The sequence below is a fragment of the Capra hircus genome, chromosome 7 (genome assembly GCF_001704415.2).
Source record: "Capra hircus breed San Clemente chromosome 7, ASM170441v1, whole genome shotgun sequence".
Taxonomy (NCBI): Eukaryota; Metazoa; Chordata; class Mammalia; order Artiodactyla; family Bovidae; genus Capra; species Capra hircus.
Genome location: NC_030814.1, coordinates 79825272 through 79849292, shown reverse-complemented (window position 1 = coordinate 79849292; position 24021 = coordinate 79825272). Strand labels below are relative to the sequence as shown.

At 41.6% G+C, this 24021-nt stretch overlaps 1 protein-coding gene across 1 annotated transcript in view; it reads right to left on the bottom strand.

Moving 5' to 3' along the window:
* SNX24 (sorting nexin 24) overlaps window positions 1864-24021 on the bottom strand; it is a 175318-nt gene continuing 153160 nt past the window's right edge. Inside the window, exons 4-7 of the mRNA XM_018050678.1 lie at window positions 9968-10062; window positions 8229-8261; window positions 7644-7708; window positions 1864-3393 (exon numbers count right to left, since the gene is read on the bottom strand). Of these exons, the coding sequence (XP_017906167.1) occupies window positions 3326-3393; window positions 7644-7708; window positions 8229-8261; window positions 9968-10062 (261 nt within the window). The 3' untranslated portion in view covers window positions 1864-3325. The remainder of the gene's footprint in view (window positions 3394-7643; window positions 7709-8228; window positions 8262-9967; window positions 10063-24021) is intronic.

Here is a 24021-nt window from a genome sequence, read left to right as displayed (position 1 = left end):
GGTATATATCCAGAAGCGGAATTGCTAGATCATATCGTAATTTAATATTTTAAAGAACTGCCATACTATTTTCCACAGTTTGCACCGTTTGACATTCCTACTAGCAACGTATAAGGGTTTCCAGGTCTCTGCATCCTTGCTGACACGTTATTTTCTGCTTGTTTTGGATAGTATCCACTCTGGTTGGTGAGTCAGAATCCTTACCTGAGCACTGTAGACAGCCATTATCAGTTGACCAAGCTGACAATTTAGAAACAATTCCTGTTCCTAAACTGTGATCATAAGACTTATACACTTCTCAAAGTGAAGTGACTGAAGAATTTACCATGTGGTGATGGCCACAGTGCTGTTGGGATTGTATACACAGCCTGCTGTTTGAAATGGGGGAGAGGAGGAGAAAGAAGGACACCAAGAGAAAGGATATCAGGGCCGCCATATGCAAACTGGCCAGATGGCAGAGGTTAGGTCTGAGAAAGGCTCTGCGTGAAACAGCAGTGGGCGGGGGGGGGGGGGGGGGGGGGGAACCAGTCTGAGACCAGCCCCAAGCAAAGCACCAAATCCAAGAACTAGGGGATGAGGGAGTGTGAGGGCTGTCTCTATATCCTGGCCTAAGTGGTAAGAGGGCTTCTTTTCCTTTTCTTTATTCTCTTTTCTTCCCCGTACTCTTTACTTCTTTACTGGCTATGAATCCATGATACGAAAAATCCATCTTACAGAAATGGAGAAACAGGAGAATATTGTGCACACTAAATATACAGTATTTGCTTGCATGTGGATGAGAATCTCTGAAAGGACACGCATAAACCAAGTACAGTGGTGTCTCTAGGAAGGAAACTGGGAGTTGAGGAGATAGGATGGGAGGAGATTTTTCTTTTTATCTATCTTGTTATGTGTTTTTATTAAAATTTTGACTGTGGAAATACATTCCATCCTCTTTCCAACATGCATTTCTGAGCTGCTGAGACCAGGAAGTTCCAACTCCTTCCCAGACTCCCTTGAAGTTGGGGATCAAGAAGGTTCTGCCAACTACATGTGCTCTCACGCGCAATAGACAAGATGGAACTGGGTGAATGTCATCATCCTGCTGCTCTGTGCTGTGGCTGCTGACAAGCAAGGCCATGGGTGTTGAGAGGCAACCGCGGTGTAGGTGGTGACAGCTGGACACTTGTTCTCGTGCCCAGTCACCAGCTTCCTGGGTGCTGCCATGAGGCAGTTATGGTGGTAACAGATACCTCCTGAATCTATGTGCTGATCTCTGGATCACAACTACATGTGCTGTTTTTGACCTCAAGACCTTCCATAGCAGCCTCGCTGCTCCCTGAATTCCTTAAGACAGAGGTTGTAGCTTCCCTGGATGGAGGGTACTGGAAATTGCTGGGGCATTCTGCAAATAGTGCCTAGAGGCCCACAGGAGGTCATTCCCTGCATCCTTCTATAAGATTCTGTAAGCACTGTTTCTTATGATTCCATTCTGCTTAAAATACCTACTGTAGTTGTAGTTTCTATTTCCTGTAATGGAACTGAAATGAAATATGAAATGACATAGTAAACATTTAAATTAAATTAAAAATGAAAGTCATCACTAAAAAAGATTTAATTCTCACAAAAGATTCCTTCAGAAGTGTGTCACCAATGATGGTTGATCTTTTGTTTTTTTAATTCTTACTATCTTGGCAAATAAATTATTTAATGCATATCTACTGGCTTAATAGGTGAGGTAATTTAACTTCTACCTTGTTGGATTAGAAATAAATGTTTATGTGAATATGAGAGAAGTGTGTGTGTGTGCATGTGTGAAAAAAGAAAAGACACAGCTTGTGTCTCCATTATAAGATCCTAGCAGTAGAAGACAGATTCAAATACTTTGGGTTCTTCCCTTTTATTTAACTCAAAATAGCTAATAACAAAAACATTTAAAAAACATCTCCAACACTTGACTCTTCGGTCAGTTTTGGTTGAGGACACTTAATTATTCAGTTCTTACTTTCTTTCCCATGTTGTCACACATCGAGCATAAATACAGCATCAAGAATCTGCAGCAAGCTTTAACCCTGTATGTTTAGAGCTTAGTCAAACACCATGATTTACTTATTCATTTTGAATTTAAATATTTTTCTCCTACACAGAAGCTTATTAAGCTAATAATCATATATAGGCTAGCTCTTAATTAGTTTTCAAGGAAATGCCAAATATAGCACACATATACAGTCTGCATATATGATTTTATCCTTTATTAGACAAAATCTGAATGTAAGATGAACAGTGGAGGTGCATCATAAAACCATTTAATTTATATTAATACAAAATATGAGGTCAGTGAAAAGGAAATGATGAGCAATACGGAAAATAACCATCAATCTGGCAACTATACCACCTATTCAATGGAGGGATGCCCTTGAGTAAACCCAGACGAGTATTGTCAATCTGGAGTCCCCTCAGTCACTGTCAGTTCACATTCATCTTTTATAGGGCAAGCATCTTGCAAGGGTAAGAATAATTCTAGTGTTTAAAGGCATGTGTTTCTTCTACAGAATAGTGCCTGAACAAACACTAACAACTTTAACTGGTCTTTAACAGTTATCTCTTCCAACTCTGGAGGAAAAACTGGCTGTGGTGAATGGAGATTTCCAATATGGCACCATTCTAAAGGGCTTTCAAGGATAATCTTGAGACCCCCATTCTGTCTTATGTGCTGACATTAGAAGCGAATCCCTGCATATGATGCAACTCCACTGTAATGCAAATTAAAATGCCATGATTTTTAAAATGCCCTAGTATGGTCAATATAATTTCATGTCCAGTTTAGTTCCTTCCTCACATTTAGCACTATGTTTCTGTAATGCTCTCCAGCATTTCAGAATGTTATCTATCACTGGCTGAGAAAAAAACCTCACGATGAAAAGATTAGTGTGTCATAGAATCTGAACCAAAAAAGCTACCAAAGCTGATCAGTCTCACAATGATTCAGGGTAAGATTTTCAATTAGCAAATGGTGTGAACGAAGTGGAGAGGAAATGTTTTGCTACACTTCGAGGACCCAAAGAGCTTCTTTAGTCTTCTTTTTCCGGGGTTTCTAAATTGGCAGCTACATTCTACTTCTTAAACACTTGGCCTTAACCTCAGCACTGCCCCAGTTCAGTTTCTATTTTTAAAAGCACCATTCTAATGGAAATGTCCCTGCTCTGAATTAAGCTGGGACTGTGAATTTTACCACTAGCGAGAGAGAGCCGTTATGTCATAGAGTTTAGGTTAATTTGGTAGGTTATCGATTTCCTCGACTACGACTTCGAAACGTGCTTCAGCTTCTTCTAGCCATGGAGGATTTCTACCTGGGCTGTAGATGAGGGTAAAATATCCCATGGAGAACTCCTTCAATAACCACATTTGGAAAATCTGAAAAACAAAAGGAAAACTGCTTTTCTTATGCACATCAATGAAACATACGTGCATTTTGCTGAACACAACAAGGTAAGGTCTAGGCATAACTTAGGGGTGTGTATCATCCTACAGTTCGCCCTTGTTTCAGATGTGACATCAGACATGCTGCTTTGGCCTCGAGTCACTTGAGGGTACCCCTGTGAGTTGCAGGAATGTGCGGCCAGATTTGTAGCTTATTGATTTAAGGGATGTTCTAATGGTTAATGCTGCCAGGCCCCAGCTCTTTATCTGAATGTTTTCTCACAAGGAAGATAGATTACACTGGCAATTCAATTTCTAACAAAATCTCAATATACTTGAAGGAATTCTAAGATTTCTACTGGGAATACTTTGCGGCAGTTTTTCCATTGTGGTTTACAGCAGCGTTTAGCCCAAGGTGTCTTGAATCTGCTTGTTCTATTATGCTAGTTTCTAGAGAGCAGGAGGACGGGAGCCTGTCTTCCTAAAGTAAAAGGGCCAATCTCTGACAAAAGGCCCCCTTTGTCAAACTTGAAAAATCAGCTTCACGTTTATAGGAGACACAAAGGAAATTCAGAGGTGTAGTTTCTGTTGTATCACATTTTAGTTATCAGAGTAGGTAAGACATGAATGGATAAATTGAATAGGGAACCAGTCTATCACATCTACACATAATTATACCCAGGATTTACATAAATGTAGTTATTATATGAGGAAAGCAAGAGATCCCTAAGTATGTTCACTTATTAATTCAACCTGTACCGAGGACCCACTACATAAAACCACTTACAAGGGCATTGGACCTCATCAGGGGAACAGAGAGGCTCTTAGAGGAGAGAGCTTGGGAGAGGGAGCAGACCGGCTGTGAAGTCTGAGGCAGGTGGGTGCCCTGTGGAGGGTTCAGAGACATGCATGAAGGCTAAGGTAGCAAGAGGAGTGGCCTCAGTGAGGGCAGGGGGAACATTCAAGCCTGCTAAGAAGGGACAGGAAATCTGGCTTTATCTGAAAAACAAGGAGAAGCTATGGAGGGCCGTTAACAAAGTGAGACAGAAATTAATTGTTTTGAAAAGTTGTCTGTGGTTGACATTCAGACAGCAGTCAGGAGCAAGGTGGCGATGGATTTGATGGGACTAGTGAAGGATTTCACAACAGTACCTACTGAATAGGTCATTGTGAAAATCGGGGAATGCAACAAAGTGCTTGGACCTGAAATTGGCACAGGGCTTAGTTCAGTTCAGTTCAGTAGCTCAGTCGTGTCTGACTCTTTGCGACCCCATGAACCGCAGCACGCCAGGCCTCCCTGTCCATCACCAACTCGCAGAGTCTACCCAAACCCATGTCCATTGTGTCAGTGATGCCATCCAACCATCTGATCCTCTGTCCCAGCTATTATGACATACCAGACACTGCCTAATTACTGGGGATATAAGTAACAGTGCTTGCCTAAGCCACAGAGCTTACATGTTAGTCAGGGAGATAAGTGAATAAACAAACAAAATGGGTTTAAAAATATCTCTAATACACAAGCAATTAATTACTCCATGACTGCTTGAGTTACTCAGAAAACTGCCCTTGCCTTCGCTTCTCGCTGAGAGGTGATGAGAAGGAATGTGATTTAGGGTAGGTTTTGTTGTTATTTTTGTCGGTTTTCATTTATTTTTAGAAACATTTATTGTAAGCTTATAAAATAAAATAGTAAACAGGGTGGAGGGGCTCTTGGAGGTTACTCAAAAGGAGAATCAGCAAAGGCTCCCTGAAGTTGGATCTGAAAGAGGAGAAGGCCAACATTGTGTGAGAATGAGAAGAGGGTTCGAGAAAGAAGAAATGGCAAGCACCCTGAAGGGAGAGGTCACTACATCCAGGACCCAGGAAGAACTGCTGTGTGGCTGGATCAGTGTGTGAGGGCGTCCCAGCAGAAACATGAGCCAGGGACAGCCCGTGGAGGGCCGTGTCAACCATGGCGCAAGTCTGGGGCTCACAGAGAGGGTTCAGATGGAAAAATAATACTGTGACTCAGCTGTACACTCAAGGTCATCAAGGCCACAGCAAGGAGGAGACTGTTCCAAAGAAAGTAAAAGTAGAACAGAGAGTTTAGGAGAGCCTTCAGGAGAGCTACCAGAACCAGGAAGAAGAGCAGAAAGGTGGGAAAGCCAAGGGGAGCTGGTGTTTGAAGACAGGGAATGTGGTCACCAGTGGCTTAAGTCGAGGGGTCAAGGAAGAGGAGGGCTGAGAAAGCCCACAGAGAGTAGTCACACAGCTGGCCCTGGGGACCTGGACAAGAGTTATTAGGAATTCCCCAGAAAAACCTAAACAAAGGCCAAAAATCACATGCTAAGGGAATAATGCTTTATTTTTAGCATTTTAGAAGAGGACAGTGCTTCACTGCCAAAATTTTAAAGACAGACACTCCTCTGACTTTATGGGTCTCAGTGTCTGTGTGAAAGTATTTCCAGATTCTGTATCCTCTGGAAAAGTAACCTCAACATTTTAAGAAGCCATACAACGTGAATATGGAACACAAGTAAAATTTATCTTTAAATGCTAAAGAACTGAAAGAATGCACCACTGGTATAATACCTCTAAGACAACAGGAATCTGATTTATGACCCGGGTCTAGCCAAAGTTCCATGAAAGGAGATTTAGTGACTGGCTCTCTCACACCTGGTTCCATTCCTTACATCAAATTCATGATTTTCACTTACTCTCAAGCAGACATTCCCTTTCGGTGCAAGTGATTCCACTACATCAACATTCTACCAATGAGCCATACTTTTTCACTCTTTCCAGCTTCGGACTTTTGCCCCTGATACTCCTTCCCGGAAAGTTCTTCATGGTCAAGCCAAGTGCATAGCACATGCTACTTAACAACCTGGATGAATCGAGTTCAAAGACCACAAAATACCTTTCCTCTTCTAGACAGCAAACTGGCTACTCTAGTCCATGGTGATCATTCTACTCTCTACACTTTTCTAGGAATTTCAGTCAAAGGCACAAAATATCTGAGCAGAAACAATACCTGGGGAGAGAGCTTGTGGAACCATTATTAAAAGCTAGAAAGACCACTTTATAAATCACTGCCCACGTACTCTAGACTAGGCTACATAGTGAATATTTGTTAAATGTAACATCTTGTTAACATAATATCAACCTAACACACCAGGCATATTTGATGCACATTAGAAGTAAATGCTAAAGAAAGGTAATTATTCCTCAGTGAAAGAAGTTTATAGGGAAAATACTATTACAAGACCATATGTGTATACTGTCGCATGACAAAAGGCAGCTTTCTTCTAGAATGGTCCTCCACAGAGCGAGGGTGTGTCTGAGCCAGGCTTCTTTAAATGGACAGCAAGTGGCTGACTCAAGCACAAGAGAACAGTCCCTTCTCGCTTGCTGGGGATAAGGTTTTATTGCCAGAATGTAGGAAAGGTGTCCACAGATAATCTATCTATTGCTATTTAGCTGCTATGCTATTTAGTTACTCGCAGAAACAAAGGCTGCAAATCCACTATACGCAGAGAGCACAGAAGGAGAGATTAGGCAAAAAGAGATCCACCCTCCAGACATGAGAAACCAGGCAAGTCAGGGACCTCCCTGAGATCCACTTTTCTCAAGATCCCATGATGATAACTGCCCTGCCAGTTTCCTAAGGTGGTTAAGGAAATTGAATGAGACAATGTCTGAGAATATACTCACAAAGAGTTGAATGTCAGAACACTTTGAGAGGGACTCTGAATAATTTGAATTTCTTGACACAAAGAAAGGACTTGGACATTACGCTTAAATTGATCCCTTATACTTAAACATACAACCTTTAAAAAGATATATTTGACTGTCAAAGATGCTGTAATCTAAATGGAAATGGAGACACATGCAATGTATATACACAGCTTTGGGAAAAAAGCATTGAAAAAAAAAAAAGGACTAGGGCCTTGGATTCAAACCCTAGCATCTGGATAAAAACTGGCATAGTCCAAAATAACATCATCCCCCAAATTAATACCTTTACCCCCTTATCACTCTAATTCAAAACAGCCTGGAGAGAGAGAAAGAAAAATTACATTTCCTCCTGAAAGGCCTGCCCCAATTAAAATTCTGAATGTCTCTTACACCAAGAGCACTGGTTTATTGGCAGATTATTAAGCCCTGGACCAATGTCACTCTGTTAGACCTGTATTAAAAACGTGGTTTATGTGGTGCAGGGTCAGATCAGTAAAGAGCTGTTAGCAGATGACAGGTTTGATTACCGCTGGCTGCAGGCAAGACGTATGGATCCCTGAGGAACAGCAGCACCGGCTGGTGGGACAGTTTACTGGAAAGGTCAAGAACAGGCATGTCAGCATCAGGGGACGACGGTAAACAGAAAACACTACAAACTAGCTTTGAGGGGATCAAACTGCTGTGCGGGGACATCTCAAGGTTTATGTATCTAACGGTGTGGGTGAATAATAGCAAGCAGAGCTGGAGGAACAAATCACCAGCAGTGCGCTCATCTTCCATTCATGTCTTTGTGGCATCGGAAGCAGATATACAATAAATCACTGATGCAAAGTGTTTTATTTTTTGAAATCTTATAGTACGACTGTTGATGAAATAGTATTCTTATTTCATGTATGAAACAATGCAGGGTTTTATTCCTCCACCCTTAAATAGAACTGGCTACTTCTGTCACTCCCCATCAAAGATCTGTCATTTTTAAATGAATTTTCCACCAAAGATTTTAAAGAAAATCTTGACTTGAAACAATCAGATGATGGTAATGAACCATTTAACAAAACCACAGTCCTATTCTCGGTTTGTATAACTCCTGATTGACTGCTATTTGTTCTTACCTTGACTCTTCAGATTCTGTCTCATCAAAAGATCTAAATTTTTTTTGAAAAGAAAAGAAAAAGACAATAAAATCTGGGTCAGTGCTTATGCTAACAAGGGAAGATATAGCTAGTATTCTTAGAGTTCTAAATTGGCAGACATGTTAAGAAAGAGACTGGTATTTTCAGAGTCACAGAATGGCCTTTGCCTCCTCCTAAGGAATCCTAAGATGGTAATATTCTTATATTTCAGTTTTCCTGAAGAAGACCACTCAAAAATCCTACAGTTTTGCTTTTGGACTTATATAATGGAGAAAAGACTTCACTCACTTCATTCCTGCTATTTCTTAAAAATACATAACCACGTATGAAGCCCAACTTCCCAGAAAATGCACCAAGTTGAAACAGGAGTACACCAGCCATGTAGGTGATTTGGCGAGTGGGGTATATGTTCCTTGTTCTGCGGTCACTGAAAAGTGGCTCTGAGTGAATGCTGCCAGTGAGGGAGCTGCGACAGGTCTCAGCGGCTTCTCAACCAGCAGACGGCCAGGGTTTAACCTGCCTTTGGGTGTGGTTAGCTTAAACATTCTGTAGCTAGTGTGGGTCCTTCAGGCAGGTCTGGAGACAGCAAGAAAATGGATACAACACTCTCCCCAGCTTGGATCTGCAGAGAGTCTGTGATGATGGAGTTCTGAATGAATAGATCTAATATGTCAGGGGTGTTGCTGATGGCCTTTGGAGGTCAGATTATCACAGATACCCAGAGCTGAGTGAGAGGCTTGGTTCAGAGTTAACTCTTCGGAAGAACTTTCCTTGATTGCTGATGATATCAAGTGTCTGGTTTCTTGGTAGAGAGAGATTAGGATACGCAGCTCTGCATTCAGAAGTTCTTGAGGGAGGCAGGGAAAGAGTTTATGCCAGAGGCCTGGGCTCTGCCAGCTACAAGGCAGGAGATTTGGGAAAAGGCACTTTATTCCTGTGGCTCAGTTTGCTCAACTATAAAATGAAGGGAGTTGGGTAAAATCATTTTTAAGATCATTTACAGCTTTAAACTTACATGAATAAATGTGTTGAGGGGATATAGACTTTGCCCAGGTATCCACAAATAAACATGTGCTGTGCTTAGTTGCTCAGTTGTGTCTGACTCGTTGTGACCCCATGAAGCATAGTCCGCCAGGCTCCTGTCCATGGGGATACTCCAGGCAAGAGTACTGGAGTGGGTTGCCATGCCCTCCTTCAGGGGATCTTCCCAACCCAAGGATCGAATCCAGGTCTCCCGCATTTCAGGTGGATTCTTTATCATCTGAGCCACCAGGGAAATCCAAAAATACAGGAGTGGGTAGCCTATCTCTTCTCCAGGGGATCTTCCCGACCCAAGAATTGAGCTACGGTCTCCTGTATTGCAGGCAGATTCTTTACCAGCTGAGCCACCAGGGAAGCCCACAAATAAACATATCAGTTCTTGGACAGGGTATTAAAAGCCATAATTTCCATCATGTAGCATCATTCCATATAACAATAATTTAAAAAGTCAATTCTTCAAGTCTAAACCCCAGTTAGTTGGTCCCTTGGCCACAATATGGAGATGAGGACTCAGGAGCAATTCCTTTGACTACGAGTAGGGGGCGAGCAAGTGCTGTCCCAAGCCAGAAGAATGGGTGTGCCCAGGCTGGCCCTTCCGGCATCATTAGGGTTATTTGGTAGACCAATAAGTGTTTGCAAAGTAACTTAATGTCCAATAGGTAAACAACAGCTCTTACCCACAACTCTCTGTCTTTGGTAGAGAGGGCAAGTGTCGCACATTTAGGAAATCGAGAAACAGCTTGGGAAGTTCTTCATTTTCCAGAATGACAGCCTGTGAAAGTAGAAAACAATTAAGAAAGTCAAGTTTGCTAGACAATCAATCAAATAAACTATTCTGAAAAGTCATAACCATCCATCAAAGTTCTTACCAGCATTATTACTCAAAAGGGAAATGAGAGTGGTCCCTATTTCACCCACCAAGAATTCAGGCCAACACACATGCTATTCAATGTCAGCAAATGCTCCATTTTATCTATTTCTTCACTCAACCAGCATTTACAGAACATTTTCTATACTTTAGATGCTGACTAGGGGGCAAGACAGCTGGGTACCAGGTAGACACAGTTCTCTGCCTTCAAGGAGGTTCTAATCCAGAGTACTTCAAAACCTGGGAACACTAACAATACTGTTAAGACAGTTTCATCAAGTTTTCTTTATTTAGTGATGAAACGGTTTGACTGTGTGTGTGTGTGTACATATGTGCGTATCCTGACCACAACTGTTCAGGAAATGATACACATGTTTTTTTAAACTAGAAGATTTAGTCAAGATCTTTTAGCTATTACCTATTTCAGCAACAGGATCAACTGACATTTATTGCCATTTGGACAGCTCCACTTAAAGGGTCAGTTACAATTTTACCACTAAGTGTAAATCAGTGTATATACTGAAAAAAAAAAAAATCTATAGAGTTCTTCCATTTAGGGAGCTCTGCTAAATAGCTGCCATAATGGCATAACTATGTCAGTTCTCAGATACCCAAATTATGCAATTTCCAGGAGGGATCAAATAAAGACCTGTAAGAGTGCATTTTCATATATATTTATTTTTGAAAGGGTCTGCCAGAGAAATGATTGCACCTCCCTCCCCCACTTTTAACAAAGACCATGGAAAAGCATCAAACATTGTGCAATAATTTCTAAATTAATATAACTATTTTAAGGGTCATTTTTTGTAACTTACCATGGCTTTTTTTTTTTTTCATCCTAATCATACACTATTTAAAAAACAATGAGAACTGATGGTGAACTGTCACTCACACAGCTGATCAGGAATAGCTATGTAAGGTGATGCAAAAGGAATATAAAAAATGACAAAAGATCAAACTGCATGTATCTTGTGTACACATAATTCTACATAATGCATTGTTTCTAGTTATGATTTCTATCTGGAGCGGCCCCATTTCTCACCATGGTTTGGAATTCTGTTACCCAGTTCAGGACACGTACATGGAATGAGCTCGCACAGAGGTCACCAGTGCTAGCAGACGGATCTCTGCTTGACACTAGTGCTCAACTCTCCTGCTGCTCAGTTCCTGGAGAGTCATCAGCTGAAGAACCAACCTCGTCTGGGGCTCTTACTATTCCTTACACAGCCCACTGTACTCGCTGAAGCTTAAGCAATGAAAAAGAGAGGGGAAAAAAAGGCATTGGGGGTAATATTTTATTCATTAAACAAATATTTACCGATCACCTATTATGTTAGGCACTGGAATATGACAATGAATATTACGTGTCCAGTGGAGTGTGGATTGGTATAGAAAACTGGTGATACACAAGTAAACACAAACACACATAACTTAATCTTGCCTTAGAATAAAGTGACCCAGGGTCTGCATCTTCTGAATACTTTCGCATCCATCCATTTCCCCACCCGCTCATCCATTCATTCATCTTTCTCAAATGTTTACTCTTTTCTTGATTATAAAGTAGAAAAATGAAAAATTGACAAAATGGAGAGAAAAAAAACAGGTCTTTTATTCAGAGGCATACTTCTATTACTATTTCCATTAGTTTCCCTCAATTCTTTTGACCTTCATCTAAATTTTTATCTAACTGAGGACATTTTGTGGGGAGGTACTCAGAAGGTCATTATTTCAGTGCCCAGAAATGAAAGATTTTAGGAATCATGATACATGTGCGGGTCTAAGGAATTTCTGCCATAATACAAGATGCAATGATTATCTACTTGTTTGTAGATATTTGTTTAAGAAGATGATATACTTATTTGAATAATAAAGCTTCATGTTGTAACAAACACAGAGCTGTTCACCCTGGCAATAGTTTTAATTATGTGAACAAGTGGTAGCTTTCAGATTAAAAAAAAACCACACACACAACAGGGGAGTGGGTAAACCGTTCTTATCTCCACCCCCACCTTTTAAAATAAATTAAATCAATAACAAGTGTGGGACACTTTTAATGACCTGAACTACTTAATTTCCAGGATCTTTAGACATGTCATCCATCACTGTAGTATGCAGGAAGACATCTCCTGAGTGTTCAGGGGGTTACTTTCATTTTATTAATGCAAGATTTAGGGAATTTTAACAAGGTGAATTGTTTATTTGCCTTGACAGATTGGCTTACAATGCACTGGGTACATCTACAGCATGATCATTAATGACAAAAGACAGGCAAAAAGCTGTTTACACTGCAACACCAAGACAGGAATTAATCCTGCTCACCCTCCCTGAACAGAGTACTCTAAATAGATGGTCACATTGTTTTAGGTCAGATATACTGGGGGAAAAAGAAGAGAGAAGACTTTAGAAATTTGTGAGCATTTTATTTAAATGTTCGCTGTGCTGTGCTTAGTCGCTCAGTTGAGTCTGACTCTTTGCGATCCCATGGACTGTAGCCCACCAGGCTTCTCTGTCCATTGGATTCTCCAGGCAAGAATACTGGAGTGGGTTGCCATGCCCTCCTCCAGGGGATCTTCCCGACCCAGGGATCAAACCCAGGTCTCCCATATTGCAGGCAAATTCTTTACCATCTGAGTCACCAGGGAAGCTGAATAGCCTCAAATAATATTTTCCATAAAACAATGACCAATGTGGATTTCCGGATTTACAGTTGTAAGCAAGCAGCACTGGGCAGTTAGTTAAGCATTCAGTTATGTGGAGGGAGTATTCTCTAAGCTCTGCTAAGAAGTCTTATAAAATAATAGCTAAGTCCAGAGATAGAATGGAGCAGAACTAATTTGATAAAATACACATAAGTGAAATGACTGTCATCAGTTAGTACAGAGATGTAGAAGAGCAGCTGAGCTCAACCAAATCTTTTGGCTCAGAAACACATGACCTCATTCCACGAGGGACCCATCAGTGAAGAAGGGCCTCATGACCTATTTCATTTAAATCTTCCTCAGTTTCTCAAAAAGCTGCTGCTCAAGAAGAATCACTCCTTCTTGATGTTGCATTCTGGGCCATTCCACATGCTTGGGACCCCAGTCTGGTCTAGATCACCAGAACAGTTCACTAGGTAAGCTCTTACTAAAAATATATATTATATGAGAAAAACCACTCCATCCTGATGCTGGAACCTAGGCCATTCCACATGCTTGGGACCCCAGTCTGGTCTAAATCATCAGAACGGTTCACCAGATTAGCTCTTAATTAATATATACATATCCCACGGATGGAGGAGCTTGGTGGGCTACAACCCCATTCTTCGCATGGGGTTGCAAAGAATCGGACACAACTGAACGACTTCACTTTCACTTTCTATTATATATATATATATAAATTACATTTTAAATATCAAATCACATTTCCCTGTTGTTTTAGCTTGCTTATCTTTATTTTTGATTGATCTTCAGTGGTTAGTCATTTTCATTCTTTATAGAGGTAAGTTGTGTAGCTGGAATATGTAGATTTAGACAAAGACCTGGGTTTGAGCATCTCCTCTGCCTACCCTAAAGGTCACTGTAAGGATTAGGTGATGTCTCCAAGAGTCTCTGGCCTAATTAGCATTTGATAAATGTTAATTATGTTTTCTTTGAATTTTTTTTTGCTGTATCAATTCTCAACAATCTATTTGATTGGTTTTGGAGGTTTGGATTATTGTCTATTTACCAAAACTTCTTAGTCCTCTGTGATTCGTGGATCCCCTTGAAAATGATAAAGCTGAGAATCTTGCTTGCTGAAACATACACACACATATATAATTGTGCTGCCAGTGGTAGGGGGTCCAACAGCCCTCTGACAGCCGTGCCAAGGATGCCTCCTCTCAGCTCGGGTGTGGAGCAGCGCTGCTGGGCACACTTCATTTGGCCTGGAGCCTGAAGCACTGCTGAGCCTGCGCTGAAGGCCAGCCCCCTGAAGGACACGCTAGCCTTCTTGTTTCAGTTTTCCACCTCTTTGTCAATTAGAACCCCACTGGAGTGTGTGCCGCCTTGCGATTAGAATTCATGAGTGCTTTCAGCTCTAGGCTGTGGGTCTGGCCGTGAGGCAACCCCGGTAAAGGACTTTTTTCTGAAAGACCAAAATCTATCGCTGTGCTGGATTTAGAAAGCAGTTCATATTTGTGGCATCTACATCTTCTGTATGTCACTCTAGAATTCAACAAGCCATGGTGCTGAAGGTTTCCTAATTAGCCAAAAAGGAGGGAAAGTAAGATTTAAACTCTATTTCTGCAGAGTATATGATAGTACGCCACACCTGTTATGAGAGGGGGAATTTGAATTGCTGGGCAGTACTGGGTCCCGGGCTGAGTGCTTTCTAACTGATTAATAACTCTGATGGTAGAGTCCTGACATCAAATGCAAATTGAGATGGTGAATTAGGTTAACTAACCATTGTGTTAGTTAATCTAACAAAGGCAGAATCGGAGAAGGCAATGGTAACCCACTCCAGTACTCTTGCCTGGAAAATCCCATGGATGGAGGAGCCTGGTAGGCTGCAGTCCACGGGGTCTTGAAGAGTCGGACACGACTGAGCGACTTCCCTTTCACTTTTCACTTTCATGCATTGGAGAAGGAAATGGCAACCCACTCCAGTGTTCTTGCCTGGAGAATCCCAGGGACAGGGGAGCCTGGTGGGCAGCCGTCTATGGAGTCGCACAGAGTCGGACACGACTGAAGCGACTTAGCAGCAGCAGCAGCAGCAGTAACCATTTTGTTAAGGAGGGTGGCATGGTTTGGTAGCTAATTTATGTTGTAAAACATCAGAATTCAAAATGAAAGTAACACATTGGAGAAAAAGAAATAATCCCATTAAATTGTACAGGTTAAAGTACCAAGTCAACTACTGTAAAAGGCAGAATGAAGTACCCAGATGCATGCTGGATAGTAGGTCATAAGCCCTGCTGGTTGCAAGTGGTGGGTCAGCAAGAAAGTGCTATTTCCACAAAGGTCTAAAATGAGCTGAGCAGCCCTCTCACTTCATTGAATGCAATACTATTTAACCCCCAAGGAAAGAGAAATAAAAAGAAACTCAGACAAGCTAGAGGCAAACAGAGAAAATGACGAAAAGATTCAGAATGGTTTCCATATGAAGAGGTTACCCACCAAGCATGGAAGGGGGTGGTGGAGGACCAAGGAGATAATGTGGCCTTCAGGTTAACTAACCATTCTGTAAAGGAGGGTGGCAGTTTCCAAAGCTGCTGGAACAAGAAGAAACTACTGTCTAAACCAGCAGAGAAGGATCTATCTCTAGCTGAAACCTGGGCCATAAAACCAGGAGAGGCGGTGCATGTATGGGAAAAGTAGGCTCCTAAGAGCTTCTAAATAACTGGGTTCTGAATGTCTGTTGCCTGCTTTTTCATACACATGCAGACTGGAGATGCTACCAAATTAACTGAAAAACCACAGGAAAGAAAGTTTCATCCAATTTGCCACTAAGGAAGTACATAGATTAAAAACCAGGTTGTTATTAAGATGCACAAAGGAAATGGGGCTAAATCAAAGAATTTTAACAAGTGTGTGATAGATCACGTAACAGACTTTGCTAAGACGATATTCAACTCTGATAAACATGAACACAGGCGATTGGGTGTACCTTGTAAAAAGCAAAAAATAATCATTCTTTACAACGATGTTACTCAGTCACAGAAGAATAAATGACCTTCCTTATTATAGACCAAAATATCACTCTAAAAGAAGAATGGGGGAAAAAAGTCTTCTATGAAAGTATTTACCCAAAAATTGCCTAAAGGGGGCAGAAAAACAATAGCATTGGTACTGGCATCCTCCACCAGCTAAGTGTTTACTCCAGGAGAAATGTCTCTTTTATTGAAAAGGTGCAATTATCATCATGTAACACAAATCACAAAATCCCGATTTTTCTACCTTATCAGCTTTATAAAATCGTGTTCCCAAAGGATAGCATTGATTAGTTGCACATGTTCTTTCTGTGACATCCCAAACACTTAATTGTCAGTTATCTTTTCTTCTTCAGTAAGTAAAATGCAGTCACAAAATTACAGAGGGACTCGTGCTGCCTTAACCTTCACTAGAGGCCATCATGCAGTGGAAAACACTGGTAAAATATCACAGGATAACGCTGTCCGACAAGGGAGACGTATAAACACTGTAATGATTTCCCACGAGTTTCCATTTTAGAAAATTGTCACTAAGGCGAGCATAAACGGTGACATATCTCCACCGAGGACACGGTGAAATCGAACGCTGGCATTCTAGTTAGGTCCAAACCTAGCCAGCGGCCAATTATAACAGGAACGGAGAATCTTGTTGAAAACTTGGACAAGACCACTGTGCTAACCTTCCAAGATCACTGCACAAAGCTGTATTGTTTTCACTGATTTTATCCTTTCATTCTCTTTTCGAAACATTAAAGGAAAAAAAAACCCCACCACATTTCTTCCCATTGTCTATCAAGGTTTGTTATGAACTGGAAGGAACCTCTTAGTCACAAAAGTCAGGGTACTGAATTAAGTCGGGAGGTTTCCAAGAGCTTTTAAAGCTCTTTTCCTACTCCATCTCGTTTGGTTTGAAATGTCCGATTGGGGTGACCAAGTTCGTGACAGTTTTTCCTCTCTTTACCAGGAAAGATACTGCGTACCATACTGACTTCAGAGGTGCAGCTGAGAACAGGGAGGGAGAAAAATCAATACCTTTTCACTGCAGTGAGTGGGCTTCAGTGTTCTGTCCTTTGGGAACCAAACCTACCAGCTCAAAGAGGCTCTGCAGTCCTCAGTCCTCCACGTACCTCCTCCCCAGCACTTGCTCATGATTTCACAAAATGAACCACAGGAAGGTTACTGAAGGAACATTATTTTTAAAAAGCCAGCCAGTAAACAGATCTAAGAAGGCTCATGATCACCTGAAAAATAAAAATCAGATGTGCTTTGGAGGAGCCCACTTCAGCGCACATCCTTCTCTGTGTGCCACCCTTCCTAGGATGAGTCTGCTCTGGTTCTGGTGGAATCTGCACTATTCAGAGATTCAGACAGACATCTGCTATCATTTCACAGAGCTCTATAGACTATCTTACAAGAAATCTGAGGACCTGCATGAAAAGCTGAAGGCTTCTGACAGGGGCCTGATTAAAATGGTAAAGAATCTGTGTAAGGAAACAATGTGATCTGGCTTCAGGGATATTTGACAGAAGAAATCTAATTTCTGATAATATGGATAAAAAGAAAACCAGGGAACAATAGAAACTGGAAAACCCCCACCTTTTGAGCTATTCTAATATCAAATTTTAAGTCTCTTATGTTTCTAGAATATCTATTCATAAAAAAAATATTTATTTACCAGGCATTAAGTACAACCCCTGGCACAATGCGTAACCAAACAAACATGATCTTGTCTTCCCAGGACTTACAGTCTAGTGGGGAAGATGGATAGTGTTCAAATAATCACAGGGATGGACATGAGATTACAAACTGAAATAAGTACCTTGAAGGGAAGGAATCTGTTTCTCTAAGCATTAGTAACAAATCACCCTATTTATGTATATGTATGCTCAGTTGTATCTGACTCTCTACGACCCCATGGATTATATAGTCCATCGAATTGTCCAGGCCAGAACACTGGAGTGCATAGCTTTTCCCTTCTGCATAGGATCTTCCTGACCCAGGGATCAAACCCTGGTCTCCTGCATTGCAGGCAGATTCTTTACCAGCTGAGCCACAATGGAAGCCTAAGAATACTGGAGTGGGTAGCCTATCCCTTCTTCAGGGGATCTTCTCAACCCAGGAATCGAATCAGGGTCTCCTGCATTGCAGGCAGACTCTTTACCAGCTGAGCCACCAGGGAAGCCCAAGAATACTGGAGTGGGTAGTCTATTCCTTTTCCAGGGAATCTTCCCAACCAGGAATCGAACTGTGGTCTCTTGCATTGCAGGAGGATTCTTTACCAGCTGAGCTACCAGGGAAGCCCCCATTAATCTGTGAAGTATTAACAAAGCTTCCCTGGGAAAGTGACCCTTGAGCTGAGGGTTGAATGAGCTGACAGAATAAAGGGAGTGGGATATTTCAGATGCAAAGCACAGCATACTGTTCAAAACACAGTGTGTTCAAAGGCTTGTGGAAGGTGGAAGCATGGCATTAGGAAAACGGAAAGGTCAGTGAGGTTGTGCCTGAGGAAAATAAAGCTGAGCAATAGCATAGGAGAGCCTGAACTACAGGGGTGGGTTGGGGCTTCTGCGTCATGTGAAAGATGATTTATGCTTTGACTACAACTGGAACAGCAGCGGCATTCCTCAGATCCAGTGATCATGCATTATGGCCTCTCTCTTGCCTAAAAAATCCCATGGACAGAGGAGCCTGGCAGGCTATAGTCCACAGGGTCTCAGAGTCAGACATGACTGAGAACTAAGCATGAGCACAAATGGCCCCTTAATCCACGGAGCTAATTGTGATGACCAGATTTTTCATTTCATATTTGGTTCCTTTTCAATCCTGCCTGTTTCGCTCTTCATAGGTTCATGATCTTTTCTTATGCCTTCAACTATTTTAGACATTTTAATTTGGGCTTTCCATTCAATCATGCTTGCACTTGAGCTGCTTGGGATTTAGTCCTGTTTTTGTGTCTCTACGCGTAGCTGTTCATTTCTGTCTTGCAGTTTTGCTTCATGAGCTCATCTTCTGCAGGGCTTTATCTGTGGGAAAGGCTAACCAGGCTCAAGGTATGCACCCCCTGAGTGGTTTTGCTTCTGCTCTGAGAAAACACATCCCCAACAGATACAGTCAGCTGGGGGAAAATATGTTACTTTTCTAGATTGGAGTCATGAGATCATGCAGATGCAGAAAATACAAACCCTAAACTCTCACAAAACATGGTTGGGAAGCAGGAGGAAAACAATGGATTTTCATAGGCCAGTGTTCTCCAAAGTGGGTTACAGACATGTGGGGAGCTGAGCAAGATAATTGTGATTCAGAAAAACAAATATTAAAAAAGATTAAGAATATATTTAAAAGATTGAAAATAATAATGAAAAATAAAGAAATCTATCTTTTCTAATTTTTAATGGATTTATATTAGTATATGTAAAAAACATTACTAAATATGCATATATTAAAGTATTATGCTCCAATTTTTCTTTTGATAAGGATAATATAGTCCTAGGTTAATAGATTATTACTCTGATTACAGTGCACACAGGGTTTATAAAAGCCATTAAGGCCCAATCTGGCCAAACAATACTATTCAAATTGTCTACCTTAGACTTGGTCATACTCTTACCTGGTGGTGGTGGTTTAGACTCTAAGTCATGTTGGACTCTTGCAACCCTGTGGACCATAGCCAGCCAGACTCCTCTGTCCATGGGATTTCGGGCAAGAATACTTGAGCAGGTTGTCATTTCCTTCTCTAGGGGATCTTCCCTACCCAGGAATCGAACCTGGATTTCCTGCATTGCAGGCAGATTCTTTACCAACTGAGCTACGAGGGAAGCCCTACTTTTACCAGGGGATAGCAACCCACTCCAGTACTCTTGCCTGGAAAATCCCATGGACGGAGGAGCCTGGAAGGAACCACTGAAATTAGCTCCCTTAAAATAACACTTCTAACTTTCTTTGGATTTAAAAATTTTCTAGGGACTTGCCTGGTGATCCAGTGGTTAAGAATCTGCCTTCCAACGCAGGGAATACGGGTTCAGTTCTTGGTTGGGGAACTAAGATTCCATATGCCTCAGGGCAATGAAGCCCATGCGCTCTAGAGCCCACAACTAGAGAACCCGTTTACTGCAACAAAGCACCTGCATGCTGCAAACAAGACCCAACACAGCCCAATAAATGAATAAAATATTTTTCTAAAAGTTCTTAAGATCTCAGCTAATTCTTACAAGTATATAAGGACTCCAAGAAGGAAAACAATAAACTCCATCAATTTCTGTCCTATTTTTTTTAAAAAAAGCAAAGACAGAAACATTTCAAAATCTATTTGACAACCTCTGACCAACTCAGTTCTTCTTTGACTTGGCAAAATGCTTTAAAGTGACATCTTATATATCTTTTATCTATTTAAATTACCTAACTATACGCTGAAGAACAATGCGGCTCAATTACACATTATAGGTAATGTCAGATTTATGGGAACATTCACAGATGATCACGTTCTTGATCATCCAATAGAAAAAAAAAATTCTAAAAGCAGTTATAAACTAGCTACTTACCTAGAAGTCAAAACTGAGATCAGGGGACTGATACATTTGAATAAAACCATATATTACAAAGCACCTCAAAACTGATTTACTAATTCAAAGAATATGGTGTGATACCAACTGAAATACCAATTATAGAAAATGCTTATGGAAGCATTGTCTTTTTACTTTAAAGAAGAAATAGTAATCAGAACCTGGCTTGCAAGATGTTGCCTGGGGAGAAACTCTAGAGACTGGTTTTTAATGAAAGATTTACAATTAGCATAGCCTATGCATGTTGAGGAATTGATGTTTTTAAAGTGTTTAAAGTGCTTGAAAACCATTTGCTCTCTCAAGTCACTTAAACATGCTCCCAACTATCTGCTTTATTCCTCTGATTTATTTAGTATTCTCTTTCTTCACATACTGTATACTGTGACACAGCTCAAGCACAGCTGAATTTGAAGAGGTGTAGCTTTTTTTTAAATTTAATTTTATTTTTAATTGAAGGGTAATTATTTTACAATATTGTTGTGGTTTCTGCCATACATCACGGAGAAGGCAATGGCACCCCACTCCAGTACTCTTGCCTGGAAAATCCCATGGACGGGGGAGCCTGGTGGGCTGTAGTCCATGGGGTCGCTAAGAGCTGGACACGACTGAGTGACCTGACTTTCACTTTTCACTTTCATGCATTGGAGAAGGAAATGGCAGCCCACTCCAGTGTTCTTGCCTGGAGAATCCCAGGGACAGGGGAGCCTGGTGGGCTGCCGTCTATGGGGTCACACAGAGTCAGACAAGACTGAAGTGACTTAGCAGCAGCAGCCATACATCAACATGAATCAGCCATGGGTATACATACGTCCCCTCCCTCTTAAACCTCACTCCTGCCTCCCTCCCCACCCGAACCCCCCTCCCCCTCTCCCCTACCCTCCTCAAGGTTATCACAGAGCACCTGCTTTGTGTTCCTTGTGTCATACAGCAAATGCCCATTGGCTATCTATTTTACATATGGTAATGTATATGTTTCAATGCTACTCTCTAAGTCATCTCATCCTCTCCCTCTCCCACTGTGACCCTAAGTCTGTTCTTTATGTGTGCATCTCCTTTGCTGGAGGTGTAGTTTAGATCAACTAGGCCTTCTGAAGTATACACATTCTCATTGCGTTACAGGTAAGATACAGCATACTAGGCAAGTATCTTTTTAAAATTTTAAATGAAGACTGCCAACAGTAACTGACAACAGCTTATGGTTGTTAGAAGTACTGCACTGAATCTCCTTGTAAAATGCTGAAGTTATATAAGTAATGTTTTACGTGAATTTAAGAACCTTGACTGCAGCCATGAAATTAAAAGACGCTTACTCCTTGGAAGAAAAGTTGTCTGTCTAGTCAAGGCTATGGTTTTTCCTGTGGTCATGTATGGATGTGAGAGTTGGACCGTGAAGAAAGCTGAGTGCCGAAGAATTGATGCTTTTGAACTGTGGTGTTGGAGAAGACTCTTGAGAGTCCCTTGGACTGAAAGAAGATCCAACCAGTCTATTCTGAAGGAGATCTGCCCTGGGATTTCTTTGGAAGGAATGATGCTGAAGCTGAAACTCCAGTACTTTGGCCACCTCATACAAAGAGTTGACTCATTGGAAAAGACTCTGATGCTGGGAGGGATTGGGGGCAGGAGGAGAAGAGGACGACAGAGGATGAGATGGCTGGATGGCATCACTGACTCGATGGACGTGAGTCTGAGTGAACTCTGGGAGTTGGTGATGGACAGGGAGGCCTGGCGTGCTGCGATTCATGGGGTCACAAAGAGTCGGACACGACTGAGCAACTGAACTGAACTGAAGAACCTTGAATGAAGTTGAACTTGAACGTTGACAGTGCATAGAATTCAGTGGGAACACTCCGTGGGAAGCAGCTAAAGAGTGAGACACAGACTTGTTTCAGGCTGCAGTAGCAAGTCCTTAGAGAACATGCCAGAAATAAAAGTAGCCCTTATGGAGACAGTGCATAGGTCTATAGTTAAAAACAAGTGTCTCTAGGAAAGAATAATGGAAGTGGGAGAGGGGCCCTTGACCTCTTGGCAGCAGCGCAGAATGCAGTCAATGAAATTGTTTATGTAAAATACACAGGCGGGCTACCAGTAGCCCAAAGGGACTATACTAAGAAAGGTAAGCCACAATAGCATGAAAGATGAGAGAGGGGGCCTCTACGCACATGACTACTCACCATTGCATTGTATGTCCAAGCAGGAGCCTGTGCTCGAGTCCATGGAAAGAACATACCTACTCTGGCCCTTCCCCCCAAATCTAATGCTGAAATAAGTCCTCCCATGACTTGGAGTTAAACTATACATGTCTATTCAGGAATTTATGGGCTTCCCTTGTGGCTCAGCTGGTAAAGAATCTGCCTGCAATGAGGGAGACCTGGGTTCGATCCCTGGGTTGGGAAGAAGGGAATGGTTACCTACTCCAGTATTCTGGCCTGGAGAATTCCATGGACCATTTAGTCTATGGGATCACAAAGAGTTGGACACGATCGTGTGACTTTCACTTCACTTTCATTCAGGAATTTACACTCAACAATAAGTATGGATCCTTTCCTGGTGGTTTCCAAATTATACCAGTCTTTATCTGATAGGCTCCCAGGTTTCCCAGGAAGCTGGCAGAGAACAATGGCAGGGACAACTGCTTCACACATAACCTTGAATTCTCTGTCTGCCTTCCGCCACTGGAGGCTGTGACAGTCAGTTGCCTAACGCAGATTCATTCTCCCCTTCATCCTTATTAATGAAACACCAATTTGTTTTTTGGGGGTGGCAAACTGTCAAGCTAAAAAAAAAAAAAAATAAACAAGAATAACAAAAAACAACATCTGCTCCCCCTCCCCCCAGTATTTCCCAGATTCCCTTGCCACATGGCACAGACCTGGCCACTAAGATGTCAGTGGTAGTCATTGAGTGGAAAAGACCCAAAATGTTTCCTGAAAGTGAATATTGAGGCTCTGCTGTCTCTCATCTTTTTGCTCATTCTCCCACCCCTTTCCTCTCCCCTCGTGCCTGGAACACACATGTAGTCCCTGAGTTTATCTGTTATTTTGTGATCCTGACGGAAAAGCCAAAAACCCAGAGATCCAATCCCTGATGATTTTGAATTACAGGAAAAAACCCCCACAATTGCTTGCTACTGGCAACGGTTGAGGAAATAATAAGCCTGAGAAAGAGAAACCCCAATTTCAGTTAGGTTCTTTCATTGGATTGCTACCTGTGGTAGAACACAAGCCTTTCTACTGAGACAGATTTCTTGCCTCTGCAGATCATAAAGTCCAATTTTTGGCCCAAAGAGCAGAGTACTGGGTAGAATACCTTAAGAAAGAGAGAGAAGAAAAGAAAAAACCCAGCTCTGCTATTCTACTTTTAATTCACTACTTTAGTACTGGGTAGAATACTTAGGAAGAAAGGAAAGAAGGAAGGAAAGGAGAGAGGGAGATAGAAAGGGAGGAAGGAAGCAACCTAGATATTTTTATTTTTAACTTACTAAGATACCCTGGAGAAGGGAAAGGCTACCCACTCCAGTATTCTGGCCTGGAGAATTCCATGGACTGTATAGTCCATGGGGTCGCAAAGAGTCAGATATGACCGAGCAACTTTCACTTTAAAAAAGCCCACAATATAAAAAACAGCCTATGA